General features: G+C 41.0%; 1 protein-coding gene and 1 pseudogene across 1 annotated transcript in view; both read left to right on the top strand.

Moving 5' to 3' along the window:
* The window catches only part of LOC134757705 (vomeronasal type-2 receptor 26-like), a 51265-nt gene extending 34135 nt beyond the window's left edge, over positions 1-17130 (top strand). Inside the window, 2 exon segments of the mRNA XM_063701684.1 lie at positions 15419-15721; positions 15723-17130. Of these exon segments, the coding sequence (XP_063557754.1) occupies positions 15533-15721; positions 15723-16136 (603 nt within the window). The 5' untranslated portion in view covers positions 15419-15532 and the 3' untranslated portion in view covers positions 16137-17130.
* On the top strand, positions 7673-15202 carry LOC129528734 (glycerol-3-phosphate dehydrogenase, mitochondrial-like; annotated as a pseudogene).
* Positions 17131-17776: the final 646 nt, after the last annotated feature.

The following is a 17776-nucleotide window of genomic DNA, read 5'->3' as shown; positions in this document are numbered from 1 at the left end:
TTGGCATACTACCAGCAGATGGCATGCATGAATAAGAGATGGCTGTGGCCAATGTCACTAGGTATATACTTTATTATTGTTTACTAAGAGAAGCTCTCAAAAAATTCAAAGCATGCATTGCAAGGAAGCTCAGCAACACCCAAGGCAAGGTTCAAAATCAACACAAATATTTCTACAGCAATCTAGTAAATGAAGGAAGAGATAAACATGTCAAAAAGAAATCAGTCAGAGCTTCTGGTATTGAAAAGCTCAATTAAGGAATTTCAAAATACAATTAAAAGCTTTATCAATAGACTGGAGCAAGCAGAAGAACGAATTTCAGAATTGAAGTCTGGTCTTTTGAAGAAACTCAAACAAAAAAAAAAGAATTTAAAAAAAAATAAAGTCTTTGAGAAAGATGGGATTATATAAAGTGACCAAACTTATGAATTAATGACATTTCTGAGAGAAGGAGAAAAGGTAAATGACCTGGAAAACATATTTGAGAGAATAATTTAAGAAAATCTCCCTAATCTTGCTGGAGAGGTAGACATCCAGATAGAAGAAATCCAGAGAACACCTGGGAGATACTATACGAAACAGACATCACCAAGACATAGTCACCACACTGTCTACCATCAATACTAAAGAAAAAAAATCTTAAAGACAGCTACAGAAAAATGTGAGATTATGTACAAAGGGAACTCCATCAGACCAACAGCAGACTTCTCAGCAGAAACCTTGCAAGCTGGAAGGGATTGAAGGCCCATTTTCAGCATTCTGAAAGAAAAGAAATTCCAACAAAGAATTTTATGTCACACCAAACTAGGCTTCAAAAGCAAAGAAGAAATAAAATATTTTAGAGACAAGCAAGCAATAAGGGTATTTGTTACCACTAGACCAGCCTTACAAGAAATCCTTAAGGGAGTTCTAAACATGGAAACAAAGGAACAATACCTACTACCACAAAAATATATAGTCCTCAGATCCTGTAAAGCAACCACACAATAAAAACCTACAAAGCAACTAGGCAACAACTTCATGAAAGGATGAAAACCTCACATATCACTATTAACCTAGAATATAAATGGCCTAAATGCCTTACTCAAAAGGCGTAGAGTGGCAAGTTTGATTTTAAAAAGAAAGACTCATTTGTCTGCTGTTATCAAGAGATCCATCTCACATGTGACAACACCCATACGGCTCAAAGTAAAAGGTTGGAAGAAAATCTATCATGCAAATGGAAAACAAAAAAGAGCAGGGGTAGATATTCTTAGATCAGACAAAACAGACTTTAAAACAACAAAAATAAAAAAGTATGAAGAAAAGCATTTCATAATGATAAAGACCTCAATTTAATAAGAAGACTTAACTATCTAAATACGTATGTACCCCACATTAGAGTACCCAGCTTCATAAAGCCGTAGTTCTAGATCTATGAAAAGACTCATCCACACAATAATAGTAGGGGACTTCAACACCCCACTGACAGCATTAGACAGATCATCAGAGCAGAAAACTAACAAAGAAACCTGGACTTAACTCTGACACTTGACCAATTGGCCCTAATAGACATTTACAGGACACTGAAGCCATAACTACAGAGTGCACATTCTTCTCATCTGCACATGGAACACATGGACAACAAGCTCAGCCTAAAGCAAGTTTCAATCAATTAAAAAAAATAAAAATCATGGCAGCCATACCCTTGGACCATAGTGCAATAAAAATAGAAATCAATACCAAGATCTCTCAAAACCACACAATAACATGGAAATTAAATAACTTGTTCCTGAATGACTTTTAGGTAAACAATGAAATTAAGGGAGAAATAAAAAAAATTCTTTGAAATACTAGGCTGGGCGCAGTGGCTCACACCTGTAATCCCAGCACTTTGGGAGGCCGAGGTGGGTGGACCACCTGAGGTCAGGAGTTCAAGACCAGCCTGGCCAACTGATGAAACCCCATCTCTGCCAAAATACAAAAATTAGCCGGGTGTGATGGCGGGTGCCTGTAATGTCAGCTACTCAGGAAGCTGAAGTGGGAGAATTGCTTGAACCCAGGAGGCAGAGGTTGCAGTGAGCCAAGATCACACCATTACACTCCAGCCTGGGTGACAGAGCGAGACTCCGTCTCAAAAAAAAAAAAGAATGCAATTCCATTTACAATAGCTGAAAGAAAAAAAAAAGCCTAGACTATATATAACCAAGAAGGTGAAACATCTCTACCAGGGGAACTACAGAACACTGCTGAAAAAAATAATAGATGACAAAAATTAATGGAAAAGCATTCCATGTTCATTAATTGTAAGAATCAATATTGTTAAAATGGCCATACTGCTCAAAGCAATTACATATTCAACGCCAATCCTATCAAGCTACTAACATCTTTTTTCACACAACTAGAAAAAAACTACTCTAAACTTCATCTAAAACCAAAGGATAGTCTGAATTGTCAAAGCAGTTCTAAACAACAACAAAAACAAAGCTGGAGGCATCACATTACTTGACTTCAAACTGTACCACAAGACTACAATAAGCAAAACAGCATGCAAAAACAGACATAGATCAATGGAACAAAAAACAGAACCCAGAATTAAGCCACACACCTACAGCCATCTGACCTTAGACAAAGGCAACAACAAAAAAACAATGGTGAAGAACTACCTATTCAATAAATGGTGCTGAGATTGCTGGCTAGGCATATGCAGAAGAATGCAGCTGGACCCCTACATTTCACCATATACAAAAATTAACTCAAGAAGGATTAAAGATTTAAATGTAAGACCTCAATCTAAGAGATGTCTAGAAGAAAACCTAGGAAACACCATTCTGAACATTGGCTTTGGAAAAAAATGTATGACTAAGTTCTCAAAAGCTATTGCAACAAAAAAATGACAAATTGGATCTAATTACACAGCAAACGAAACTAAGAGTAACAGACAACCTATAGAATGGGAGAAAATATTCAAAAACTGCATCAAAAAAGGTCTAATATTCAGAATCAACATGAAAAGTAAACAACTAAACAAGCAAAAATAAAGTAACCCCCTTAAAAGTAGGCAAAAGATGTAAACAGACACTTGTCAAAAGAAAACAAGCAGCCAACAAACATGAATAAATGCTTAACTTTACTAGTCGTCAGAGAAATGAAAGTCAAAACCACAATAATGAGATGCCATCTTACACCAGTCAAAATGACTATTATTAAAAAGTAAAAAAAACAACAGATGCTGGCAAGGCTACTGAGAAAAGGGAATGCTTATACACTGTGGTGGGAATGTAAATTAGTTCAGCCACTATGAAAAGCAGTTTGGAGATTTTTCAAAGAACTTAGAACTATCCTTTGACCCAGCAATTCATTACTGGTTTTATATCCAAAAGAAAATAAATTTTTGTACCAAAAAGACACATGCACCCATATGTTCATTGCAGCACTATTCACAAAAGCAAAGATGTGAAATCAACATAGCTGCCCATTATTAGTGGATTGGATAAAGAAAATGTGGTACATATACACCATGGAATACTATGCAGTCATAAAACGGAACAAAATCCTGTGCTTTGCAGTGACATAGATGCAGATAGAAACCATTAGCCTAAGTGAATTAACACAGGAACAGAAAACCAAACACTGCATGTTCTCACTTATAAGTGGAAGTTAAACACTGAGCACACATGGACATAAAGATGGGAACAGTAGACACTGGGGAGTACCAGAGGGGAGAAGCAAGACAAGGGGCAAGGGCTGAAAAACTACTGGGTACTGTGCTTTCTATCTGAGTGACAGGATCAATCATCAAACCTCAGCATCATGCAACATACCTAAGTAACAAACCTACTCATGTATTCCATGAACCTAAAGTGGAAATTCGTTTTGAAATAAAAATTTTTTAAAAATAAAAACATTCATTGTTGGGATAAATAAACTACCCAGATTACAATGGTGATACACAAAGAACAAAATAAGATATTTGACCTACCAAGATGTGAGAAAGTAAATTATCATGAAAAACTTTTTTTTATGTTTTTTAAATTGTATTGACTATTTCAAGGAATATTTAGATGTTGATTTTCTCTATTTTTCTATTTTCAATTTCAATAATTTCTACTCCAATTATTATTATTATTTCTTCTGCTTGCTTTGGGATTAGAGTACAGAATACAGTACTTTTTCTAGTTTCTTAAGGTATAAACATAGGCTATTGAATATAGAATTATCTTCTTTACTGATATACTTAATACTATAACTCTCCTATTTCCCTCTTAGCATTTCTTTTGCTTCATCCTACAAATCTGGTAAGTTGTAACTTCATTTTTATTTAGTTCAACTTTTTTTTGTTTGTTTGTTTTTGTTTTTGTTTTCTGAGACAGAGCCTGGCTCTGTCACCCAGGCTGGAGTGCAGTGACACGATCTCGGCTCACTGCAACCTCTGCCTCCCAGATTCAACTGATTCTCGTGCCTCAGCCTCTTAAGTAGCTGGGTTTACAGGCATATGGCACCACGCCCAGCTAATTTTTGTATTTTTAGTAGAGGCGGGGTTTCGCCATGTTGGCCAGGTTGGTCTCATACTTCTGGCCTCAACTGATCCATCCACCTTGGCCTCCCTAAATGCTGGGATTACAAGTATGAGCCACCATGCCCAGCCAAGGTCAAATTATTTTTAAAATTTCTGTTACATTTCTTTTATTTTTTTATTTATTTGTTTTTTTTTTTTTTTTTTTTTTTTTTTTTGAGATGGAGTCTCGCTCTGTCGCCCAGGCTGGAGTGCAGTGGCGCCATCTCGGCTCACTGCAAGCTCCGCCTCCTGGGTTCACGCCATTCTTCTGCCTCAGCCTCCCCAGCAGCTGGGACTACAGGTGCCCGCCACCATGCCCAGCTAATTTTTTTTTTTTTGTATTTTTAGTAGAGATGGGGTTTCACCGTGGTCTCGATCTCCTGACCTCATGATCCACCTGCCTCGGCCTCCCAAAGTGCTGGGATTACAGGCATGAGCCACCGCGCCTGGCCATATTTCTTCTTTGACCCACATGTGGTTTATGTGATTATCTTCTTTATCATATTTTACCCATTTTTTGGAACAATTTTTTTTTTTTTGAGTCAGAGTCATGCTCTGTAGCCCAGGCTGGAGTGCAATGGTGCGATTTCAGCTCACTGCAATCCTGGGTTCAAGTGATTCTGCTGCCTAAGCCTCCTAAGTAGCTGGGATTACACGTGCACACCACCATGCCCAGCTAATTTTTGTATTTAGTAGAGATGGGGTTTCACCATGTTGGTCAGGCTGGTCTCAAACTCCTGACTTCGTGATCCACCTGCCTTGGCCTCCCAAAGTGCTGGGATCACAGGCATGAGCCACTGCGCCTGGCCACAAATATGTTTTTTTAATGTCATAAAACTAAAATTATTTTATAATAAAATAGTAAAATTTTTAAAACAGGAAGTTTGCATTCTGTGACAGCATTTTTCTTTATATCTTTGGAAGTATTCAATATGTTGAAAAAACAACTTGCAACATACATGTCAGTTATAAAACATAGTAAAATGATGAACTCCCAAAAACATCCCCATCCACCTAAGAAGTAAACATTGATCACTTCTCCTGTCCATCCATGCTTCTTTCTCCCTTCACTGTGCTACTCCCATACATGACCACTACCATAAATGTTGAGTTTATTATTAAGCTACTTCCAACTATGTGGATATACTTCATAATATAAATGTATGTAAGGTTTATAATGCATATGTATCAAAATATGTACTAATGTGAATATAAATATATCATGTATACTATCGTATTTTGATATATATGAATTATCTGTACTACACATATTCATTTACATGGGAAATATATACACATATGGATACTTATGTAATACTACATATAACACACAACTATGCATATGTAATACATGAACTACAGTGCATACGTATCGCATGTGTATGTAAATACACATGTAAAAACAAAATACATATATTAGTAGATGTGTAAAATTGAATATATACATAAATTTATGTATTGTATAGTATTTGTATAGAATACATAAAATACATTTATACCTAGATAGTATAAGATATGCATGCACTTATATTGTAAAATATGCATTTTGGGATGTAAAATTATATATCATACATATAAGATATTTGTATATATTTAATGTCATTTAATATGTGTGTATTTATATTCAATATGTGTATGATTTATATGGTATACATATTTAACATGTACATTATAAAACATAATATATAAACATAGTAAATGTATTATTAATAAATATATATATTTATAATTAAAATCATTGCAGTTGGCCAGGTGCTATGGCTCACACTTGTAATCCCCCACTTTGGGAGGTGAGATGGGAGAATTGCTTGAGGCCAGGAGTTCGAGACCAGCCTGAGAAATACAGCAAGATCCCATTTCTGTAAAGAATAAAAAACATAGCCAGGTGCGGTGGGATGCACCTTTAGTCCTAGCTACTTGGGAGGCTGAGGCAGGAGTATTGCTTGAGCCCAGGAGTTTGAGGCTGGAGTGAGCCATGATCGTGTCACTGCACTCCAGCCTGGGTGACATTAGAGACCTAATGTATATATAGCATGATGAATGTAGTAAATCCTAATGGACACCTGAAATTAGACTCTATCTCTAACAAAAAAAAAAATCACTGTAGCTTTTCTATATTCATGTAAGTGTCACATGACTATTTTGAGGTTAAGCACAACCTCAACTCGTGAAGGGCATTATAGGTGGGTCAGCATATAGCACTGAGTGAATGTTTGCTGGATGAGTGAATGATGGGTACAGAGCAAAGTGTAAGGAGTGTCTTTCAGCTGCTATGTTCTGCTCAAGGCTGGTTTCTTTATGTGTTGAAGAGGAAGCCACAGGCATGAAGAAGACTTGGCATGATTGATTATGAGCAGCGCATCAATATGTTGCATATTAGGGCCCATGATGGAAATCAAAGCAGAGGAGACTCAAGATCTAGTGGGATTTGTACCATTAGTGAAGTGGAGGGAGAGATGCAGCACATTTATGTGAGAGCATGTGTGGGTGGGGGTGTCATTTGCAGTTAATCGCCCAGTACTGAAAGGCACCCAGAGGTACACTATGGGAAGTGAAATAAGCCACGCACAGAGAGCCACATACTGCGTGATTCCCATTTATATGTGGAATATTAAAAAGTCAAACTCAGAGAGTAGTAACAGAGAGTAGAATGGCAGTTACCAGGGGTGGAGGGTGGGGGGATTGGGGAGATGCTTGTCTAAGGGCAGAAACTTTCAGCTATAAGATGAAATACTGTTAGAGACCTAATGTATAGCATGGTGAACATAGAGAATCCTAATGTGTACTTGAAATTTTTCAAGAGTTATCTCAAATGTTCTCACCACACACACACACACACACACACAATGGTAACTGTGAGATGTGGATACATTAATTAGCTTGTTTTAGACATTTTACAATATATACATACATCAGGCTGGGCGTGGTGGCTCACGCCTGTAATCCCAGCACTTTGGGAGGCCGAGGTGGGCGGATCACGAGGTCAGGAGATCGAGACCATCCTGGCTAACACGGTGAAACCCCGTCTCTACTAAAAATACAAAAAAAAAATTCGCCGGGCGTGGTGGCGGGGGCCTGTAGTCCCAGCTACTCAGGAGGCTGAGGCAGGAGAATGGCGTGAACCCGGGAGGCGGAGCTTGCGGTGAGTGGAGATCACACCACTGCACTCCAGCCTGGGCAACAGAGTGAGACTCCGTCTCAAAAAAAAAAAAACACAATATATACATACATCAAGACATCCCATTGTACACTCTAAATATATGTAATTTTTTGTTAATCAAAACTCAAAGCTGGAAAAAGGCACTCAATATATATTGTCTTCTTAATTCTTTAACACCACACTCTAATCCTCTTGAAATATTTCTTGTCATAAAATCTAGGCCCTGAAATCCTGAAAACAGCAACAACAACAACAACAACAGATAACAACCAGTATATCTGCCTCACTGATCTAATGAATTCTCCCTCCTTAACCCCTTCAAACGCTATTTTTTTTTTTTAAGTGTCTACTTCTGGTGATGACAGAGTGACTGGTGCTAGACTGGACTCCCTGATACAGAAAACAACAAACCTGGATGCATTCTATCTGGCAACAGTTTTCAGGCAGGGATAAAAGGTCATGCAAGAGTGAAATTCACACAAGAAGGGAACCTAGCAAGCTAAGCCCCATGACCTCCCTGTTCTCTTTCAGGGGATAATTCCTCTCCCAGTAGATACAACTGGAATCTGGGCCAAACAAAGCAGTCATTGATATGGTTTGGCTGTGTCCCCACCCAAATCTCATCTTGAACTGAGCTCCCATAAAGCGGGACATTAGGAAGGAAGACAGTTTCTGGGGAGGGGCCCCGTTCTGTGTGGGAAACGTGTAAGGGGAGAAGAAAAGACACACACACAATACCTTTAAGGGTAAACAGCCTTTATCCCACGTAAATGGCAATGTAGATAGAATAAGCAAATTATATAATAAGCAAATGGATATAATAAGCAAATTGCAATGGGGAGGAAAGAAGGGAAAAGATATACATCTATTTACACTCAGCAGACTATGGAGGATTCACCACCAGGCTGGGAAGCAACAGCCTGGGCTCCAGAGTCAGACACTCGTCCATGCACAGGCAATGAGAGGTCTCATGAAGCTTCAACGCAGTCTGGGACCCTAGTTCTTTTTGTAAGGAGTTGTTTGACATGAGGCCCAGTCACAAGGGCCCTTCACGACTGGGCTCAAGGAACACAAAAAGGTCAACTTTTTTTTGTGGTTGTCTATTGTTTTTCAATAACTAATATATAGGAATAGCTTGAAATAGAGAGTTATCCAAAACAGCGCTGGATGAATGCCTCAAGGGGCTCACACAACCTGTTCCAGGACTTGGTGACCATTGTTTGTGGCCATGTTCAATTGAGTTCAAACTTAATATTTAACTTTTCCTCCACAGGCCCTCATAAATTTGTGTCAGTAAATGTGGGAGGGCAGATATCTTTTTGACCTACTAACTTCCTTTTTTTTTTTGAACATGTACACAGCAGTGGGAATGCCAGTCACATGGGAATTCTACTTTTAGTTGTTTGATGAACCACCACAGTTTTCCATAGTGGCTGTACTAATTTACTTTCCCACCAACATTGTACGAGGTTCCCCTTACTCTGCATCCTCACCAGCATCCATTATTTTTTGGCTTTCTGATAAAAGCCATTTTAACTGGAGTGAGACAATTTCTCATTGTGGTTTTGATTTGCATTTCCCTGATGTGCTGATGTTGAACAGCATTTCATATACCTCTTGACCAACTGATGAACAAAATATGATACATATACACAATGGAATATTATTCAGCCATAAAAAAGAATAAAATTATGTTATTTGCTGCAACATGGATAGAATTGGAGGACATTATGTTAAGTGAAATAAGCCAGGAATAGATGGACAAATATTCCGTCTTCTCACTCATATGTGGGAGCTAAAAACATGGATCTCATGGAATTAGAGAGTTGATTGGTGGTTACCGGAGGCTATGAATAGAGGGGGAAAGGAGAGAGGTTGTTTTGTGGGCACAAAAATACAGTTGGATAGAATGAATAAGATCTACTGTTCAGTAGTACAGCAGGGCAACTACAGTTAACAATAATTTGTTGTATGATTTAAAGTTGCTGGAGGGGAGGAATTGAAATGTTTCCAACATAAAGAAAGGGTGCAGGTTTGGGGTGATGGAGTCCCAGTTGTCCTGGTTTATCATTAGACATCGTATGCATGCATCAAAATACCACGTGATCCCACAATATATATAACTATTATGTATCTATAAAAAAAAAAAGTTCTGCCGGCCGGGCATGGTGGCTCATGACTGTAATCCCAGCACTTTGGGAGGCTGAGGCGGGTGGATCACCTGAGGTCAGGAGTTTGAGACCAGCCTGACCAACATGGAGAAACCCCATCTCTACTAAAAATACAAAATTAGCAGGCTGTGGTGGCGCATGCCTGTACTCCCAGCTACTTGGGAGGCTGAGGCAGGAGAATCGCTTGAACCCAGGAAGCGGAGGTTGCAGTGAGCCGAGATCGTGCCATTGTACTCCAGCCTGGGCAATAAGAGTGAAACGCTGTCTCAAAAAAAAAAAAAAAAAAAAAAAAGTTCTGCCTCAGGGTTCTGCATCCATAAATTCAACAAACCTGGGATCAAACATATTTTTTTGCCAGGCACAGTAGCTCACACCTGTAATCCCAGCACTTTGGCAGGCCAAGGCAGGAAGATCACTTGAGTCCAGGAGTTTGAGATCAGCCTGGGCAACATAGTAAGACCTTGTCTCTACAAAAAATAAACTATGCCCCTAGTCCCAGCTACTCAGGAGGCTGAGGTGGGAGGATCACTTGAGCCTGGGAGGTTGAGGCTGCAGTGAGCTGTGATTGTGCCAGCGCACTCTGAGTGACAGAGCAAGAAGCCGGTCTCCAAAAAATATTTTTAAGAAACCAATAAAAATAATACTAATTTAAAAACCAAGACAGTCTAACAACTATTTACATAGCATTTACATTGTATTAGGTATTATATGTAATCTAGAGATGATTTAAAGTATACAGGAGTAAGCACTAGGTTATATGCAAATAGTACTTCATTTTATGCAGCGGACTTGAGCAGCCTGAGATTTTGGTGCCTGAGATGATCCTAGAACTAATCCCCTACAGACATACTGAGAGGCGACTACATGTCTGTATCTATAGATAGATATCAAGATGGCGAGAGATAGATTGGGCAGGGAGGGAACGCGTTTACATGAGATAGAGACAGAGACGAACAGAGAGGTAAGATCCACAATTATTAAAGACTGTAGTGGAAGTTTTTCCAGGATATTTTGCCCCCAGTATTACTGGAAAAGCTGGTGAAGTGTGAAGCCAGGCGAGGGCTCTGAGCTCTGACAGCGGGGTTGCGGGGTCACCTGCCTCCTGGACAAATTTGTAGGCCTAGGGAAGCCTGCCAGCTGAGAGGTGTGGAATAGGGGAAGCCAGATCTGGGGGCAGACGCCGAGAAGTCCTCAGGCTAAGAAATGGCCTTTCGAAAGGCAGTGAAAGGGACGATTCTTGTTGGAGGAGGTGCCCTTGCAACTGTTTTAGGACTTTCTCAGTTTGCTTATTACAGAAGGAAACAAATGAGCCTGGTCGATGCTGAAGCAGCAGACTGCATTTCAGAACCTGTTAACAGGGAGCCTCCTTCCAGAGACGCTCAGCTACTGACTTTGCAAAAATATATCTGAATTTGATATCCTTGTTATGGGACGAGAAGAAAGAGGAAGTGGCTGTGTACTAGATGCCGTCACCAGAGACTAAAAACAGCCTTGTAGAAAGAGATGATTACTTACCAGGGACCAGCAGCAGAAGCACTAATTTGATCCATGGTGGTGTGAGACATCTTCAGAAGGCCATGATGAAGTTGGATATTGAGCAGTACCGGATGGTAACAGAAGCCCTTGATGAGCGTGTCAACCTGCCAGAAATTTCTCCCCATTTATCAGCTCCATTGCCTATCATGCTTCCAGTTTACAAGTGGTGGCAGTTACCTTACTACTGGGTAGGAATCAAGCTGTATGATTTGGTTGCAGGAAGTAATTGCCTGAAAAGCAGTTATGTCCTCAGCAAATCAGGAGCCCTTGAACATTTCCCAATGCTCCAGAAGGACAAACTGGTAGGAGGAATTGTCTACCATGATGGACGACATAACGATGCATGGATGAACCTTGCCATTGTGCTGACTGCTGCCAGATATGGGGATGCCACAGTCAATGACAGGGAGGTAGTGAGCTTGCTTAAGAAGACAGACACCCAGACAGACAGCGAAAGTGCGTGTGAGTGGTGCATGGTGCAAGGATGTCCTCACAGGGCAGGAATTTGACATGAAAGCCAAGTGTGTTATCAATGCCGTTGGACATTTCACAGACTCTGTGTGCAAAATAGATGATAAGGATGCTGCAGCTATCTGCCAGCCAAGTGCTGGTGTCCACATTGTGATGCCTGGTTATTACAGCCCAGAGAGCATGGGACTTCTTGACCACTGATGGGCGAGTTATTTCCTTCTTACCCTGGCAAAAGATGATGATTGCTGGCACTACTGATACTCCAACTGATATTACACACCATCCAAGTCCTTAAGAAGAAGCTATTAACTTCATTTTGAATGAAGCACGTAATTACCTGAGCTGTGATGTTGAGGTGAGAAGAGGGGGGACATCCTAGCAGTGTGGAGTGGTATCTGTCCCCTTGTTACAGATCCCAAATCTGCAGATACTCAGTCTATCTCCTGAAATCATGTTGTCGATGTCAGTGAGAGAGGTCTTATTACTACAGCAGGTGGAAAGTGGACAACTTACCGGTCTGTGGCAAAGATACCCTAAATGCTGCTATCAAAACCCACAATTTGAAAGCAGGACCAAGTAGAACAGCTGGGCTTTTCCTTCAAGGGGGTAAAGATTGGAACCCCACACTCTACATGAAGCTTTTCCAGGATTATGGACTTGAAAGTGAGGGGGCACAGCATCTTGCTGCCACCTATGGTGATAAGGCTTTTGAGGTGGCCACAGTGGCAAGTGTGACTAGCAAAAGGTGGCCTATTGTTGGAGTATGTCTTGTGTCAGAATTTCCATATATTGAAGCAGAGGTGAACTATGGGATTAAAGAGTATTCCTGCACCACTGTGGATATGATTTCACGTTGTACTCGCCTGGCTTATTATTATTATTATTTTTGAGACAGAGTTTCGCTCTTGTCACCCAGGCTGGAGTGCAATGGCATGATCTCGGCTCACTGCAATCACCGCCTCCTGGGTTCAAGCGATTATCCTGCCTCAGCCTCCTGAGTACCTGGAGTTACAGGCTAATTTTGTATTTTTAGTGGAGATTGGGTCTCCACCCTGGCTAATTTTGTATTTTTAGTAGAGATTGGGTTTCTCCATGTTGGTCAGGACATCGCCACGCCTGGCTAATTTTGTATTTTTAGTAGAGATTGGGTTTCTCCATGTTGGTCAGGACATCGCCACGCCTGGCTAATTTTGTATTTTTAGTAGAGATTGGGTTTCTCCATGTTGGTCAGGCTGGTCTCAAACTCCTGACCTCAGGTGATCTGCCTGCCTCAGCCTTGCCTGGCCTTTCTAAATGTCTGGGCAGCAGAGGAAGCCCTACTCAGGACTGTTGAACTGATGGGCAGAGAACAGAATTGAGATGATTATAAGAAACAGGAACAACTTGAAACAACCAGGAAGTTTCTATATATGAAACAGACTAAATTTTGATCAGAACAGTTAACAGACGGCTCTGAAATTAGCCTACTGCCTTCAGACAGTGACAGGTATAAGAAGAGATTTCGTAAGTCTGATGCAGACCAGAAAGGCTTTATTACCATTGCTGATGTTCCATGTGTATTAGAGAGTATCAATGTCCAAATGGATGAAAATACACTCCATGAAATTCTAAATGAAGTCGATTTGAATAAAAATGGACAGGTTGAACTCAATGAATTTTTGCAGCTGATGAGTGCTATTCAAAAAGGAAGGGTGTCTGGAAGCCGGCTTGCTATACTAATGAAAACTGCAGAAGAGAACCTCGACAGAAGAGTCCCAATTCCAGTGGACCACAGTTACAGGAGGGACCGAGCTTAGGATGCGACTGGCCTGAGCAGATCTGTGTTTGTTAAACAGGTCTTGTTTGTGCATATTTTGCTATGAATGAAGTTCCTTTAAGGACAAAGAAAAGCACACTTTTCTTCTTTTGAGCATATCTGCTTTTACTTAAAATCTGCTAAATGCTAAAACACACGGTCCTTCACCAATCCCAGAGACTCGTTTGGAAATGAACTGATTTCAAGCCATTACTGTGAATAAAGCACCCCAGCAGCATTTTGTGTAAATTCTTTTTTTTTTCCCGAGATGGAGCCTTGGTCTGTCGCCCAGGCTGGAGTGCAGTGGTGCAATCTCGGCTCACTGCAACCTCTGCCTCCCAGGTTCAAGCAATTCTTTTGCCTCAGCCCCCCGGGTAGTTAGGATTACAGGCACCCGCCACCACATCTGGCTAATTTTTGTATTTTTAGTAGAGATGGGGTTTCACCATGTTGGTCAGGCTGGTCTCAAACTCCTGACCTCGTGATCCACCCACCTCAGCCTCCCAAAGTGCTGGGATTATAGTCGTGAGCCACTGCACCCAGCCATAAGTTCTGAATTAAGCCTGTACAGCTTCCTTACCTGATTTAAGAAAGGGAGACAAGAAATAGGGAGGAATGAGCTTCTTCGAAATTCGTTCCAAGAACAAAAGAAAAAATTTTCCATTTGCATATAAACTTGACATTAGTTGATTCTGTTGGGGTCGGGGTGGGTATGCAGGGATTGCCTTTTATTATCAAGTGATTTATTTCAAGAGCCTTTAAGGGGAGTCAGGTGAAGGAACCCCCATCTGTGCTAGAGAGTTGGATACTCCTTTAAATAGCCCCACCACAGTCATAACAATAATGATAATGCTGGATTATTTGTTTAGCCAAGGTGGTCTGCCTCATATCCATCATGCTGTTTGCAATATTCCTGCTTTCAATCAATTTATACTGAGTGTAACTTTAGGATTTCTGCTATTAAATGCGTGATCCCTCTTCTGCTTCAGTTTCTGGCTTGGCTTTGTCTGTTTCAAAATATGTAGCTTCCTCTTTGGCACAACAAAAAACTCATTTTCACTTTTATTAAATATACTGTAAGTGTTATCATTTTATTTTCTCATGTATCTGTAAAGATTTTTGGCACATAAATGTAATATTAAAGTCAGTGATGCTATAACTTGCAATGTTTGCATCATGTCCATCTTTTTTAAGGAGTGAAAAAGCCCTAGTGTTTTTAACGAATAGCCAGTGCAAGCTCAGTACTAGAGTGACTACACACACTGCATGTTTTCATATGTGGCACTTTGATGTACCGTGTTGGGTTATTGTTCTAGATTGGACTGTTAAATACTATGTTCAAGGCTGGGTTGTCATTTTTATAATGGTCTTGGTGTTTTATGGCCATTATTTATTACTTTTGATATAGAGAATGAGCTATGTGCATTTATAAAGCAATAAGAGGATGTATTTAATGTGCCTTGTTTTTAACTGAATAAGAACCGGAAGCATGAATCAATAAAACTGATTAAAATGGTCAAAAAAAAAAAAAAGCTGGTGAAGTATTTATGTTTTTCTTTAAAACACATGCAGAACACATATACGCATGCTTGCGTGCACGCACACACACAACTCACACACACACACACACACCAGCCAAACAGTCCACCTAAATGGTGCTGTGGTGGTGAGAGCTCTGGGCAATGGAATCTTACCAAACGTGCAGTGCTCTGTTTTGGAGACAGTGACACCCTTTTTGTTTATTTCAGATATAAAACAATGCAGGCTTTGTCCTGAAGATTATCCAAACAAGAAAAGGGAACATGCCTTCTCAAATAGGAGACCTTCCTGGCCTATGATGAAACTTTGGGCCTGACTCTGGCATGCACAGCCTTGTTCTACTCTGCCCTCTCTGTTCTGATCCTTGTGGAGTTTGTGTGGCACCAAAACACTCCCATAGTCAAGGCCAGCAACCAGACTCTGAGCTACGCCCTCCTTGTCTCCCTCACACTCTGCTTTCTCTCTTCCTCGCTCTTCATCGGCCACCCCAGCCCTGCCACCTGCCTTCTCTCAACGGACCACCTTTGCAGCTGTGTTCACAGTGGCTGTGTTTTCTGCAGGGCCTTCCAGGCTATAAGGCCAGAAAGCAGGATCCGAAAGTGGATGGGTCCCCAAAAAACACATTCTGTTGTCTTCCTTTGCTCCGTTACCCAAGTGACCCTCTGTGGAATCTGGCTGGGGACAGAGCCTCCCTTCGTAAACAAGGACCCTCAGTTCATGCCTGGCTACATCATTATCCAGTGTAATGAGGGCTCCGTCACTGCCTTCTACTCTGTCTTGGGCTACTTGGGCTTCTTGGTTTTAGGGTCCCTTGCTGTAGCCTTTCTGGCAAGGAACCTGCCTGATGCCTTCAACGAAGCCAAGTTCCTGACCTTCAGCATGCTGGTGTCCTGCAGTGTCTGGGTGGCCTTCCTCCCAAGTTACTAAAGCACCCAGAGCAAGGCCAGAGTGGCCGTGAGATCTTCTCCATCGTGGGCTCCAGCACTGGGTTACTTGGCTGCATCTTTGCTCCCAAGTGCTATGTGATCCTCCTTCATCTAGAGAGGAACACTATTCAATGTTTAAAGAAGCCTAGTCCAGGCATGGTGGCTCACACCTGTAATCCCAGCACTCTGGAGGCCAAGGCGGCTGGATCGCTTGAGCCCAGGAGTTCGACACCAGCCTGGGCAATGTGGCAAAACCCCATCTCTACAAAATATACAGAAATTAGCTGCAGGTGGTGGCATGCGCCTGTAGTCCCAGCTACTCAGGTGGCGGAGGTGGGAGGATTGCTTAAGCCCAGGAGGTCAAGGCTACAGTGAGCCAAGATCACACCACTGCACTCTAGCCTGGAAAACAGAGCATGACTCTGTCTAAATAAATAAATAAGAAGCCTGAGAAACCAAAAACAGACCAAACAATAAACAGGCTGAGAAGAGGAACGGTAATGATCATTAGCGGCAGAGAATTTGTAACCTGATTGTGGAAAGCACATCTGAAAACAAAGATTGAATGAACTATTTGAAAAAAATGGCAATGAAAGATAGAAAATTTATAGAGGCAAAACCTGAATATCCAGTGAATAATAAAAAGATTCTGGCTGGCTCAAAGGTAGTGAGTTCTACCAATGTATTGTCCACAGTCAGTTACAGACCAAATTCCTTGTTCTACTCTTTCCCCCGTCCTCACTAATGCACTTGACTAGTCTTTAACGAAGAAAAAAAAAAAAAGATGCTAAGCCTGATAGTCAAAAATTCAAATTAAAAAAACCATAAAATAGTTAATTACTTCTCACTACAATGGCAAAAATTACAAATCTGGAATCAGTAAGTGTTGATTGGGATGTGCAGCACAAAAAGGGCATTGGGTAGGGTGAGGTCTGTGAAGATGACGGAACTACTGACCGGGATTTTAGCACCGAAATCAACCTCAAAGTTCAATTGCGCACCCCTTGGTTATGTTACAGATGGTGCAATGCTGGGCCACAGAGCTTGCCCCAGGTCCCCAAGCAAAGTCAGTGGCACTGCCTGGACTGGAAGTTCATCCCCATCCATTTTCACTTGCGGAATCTCAGGGCTCAGTAAAGAACCATGATTGACGGAGGTCACACAGCAACTGGTATGACAGGGACAGGTTTCCGGAATTCCAGTGTCTTAACACCAAGCCCTGTAGTATTTCTCAGAGAGAACAAAACCACTGCTCTTGTGTGCTCAGAAGAAAGTTTAGTGGTCATAAAATCCAATACATCCAACTTGCAGATCAATACACAAAGACCCTGGAGGAAGGTGGGGCGGTAACTTGTCCAAATCTCCAAAGAAAAGGTAAGAATGGTGATCATCAAAGCCGCTGACATTTGAAGGGTCATTGTGTGCCGGCCATTGCTCTGAGGTTCCCTTAATTCTCACAACAACCACCTAAATTTTAACATCAAATTCTAACATCATCCTCACTTTACCTATGCGGAAACTGAGACACAGAGTGTGTCTCTTGCCTGGGGCCCTGAAATAGTAAGGGAGCACAGCAGGGGTACCAGACATTATTTCACAAAAAGGGAAACTGAGGCCCAGAGAGGGTGAAAGGTCACCGGC

The sequence above is a fragment of the Gorilla gorilla genome, chromosome 20 (assembly GCF_029281585.2).
Source record: "Gorilla gorilla gorilla isolate KB3781 chromosome 20, NHGRI_mGorGor1-v2.1_pri, whole genome shotgun sequence".
Taxonomy (NCBI): domain Eukaryota; kingdom Metazoa; phylum Chordata; class Mammalia; order Primates; family Hominidae; genus Gorilla; species Gorilla gorilla.
Note: the sequence above shows the minus strand (reverse complement) of the source record. Positions and strands in the feature narration are given on the sequence as shown.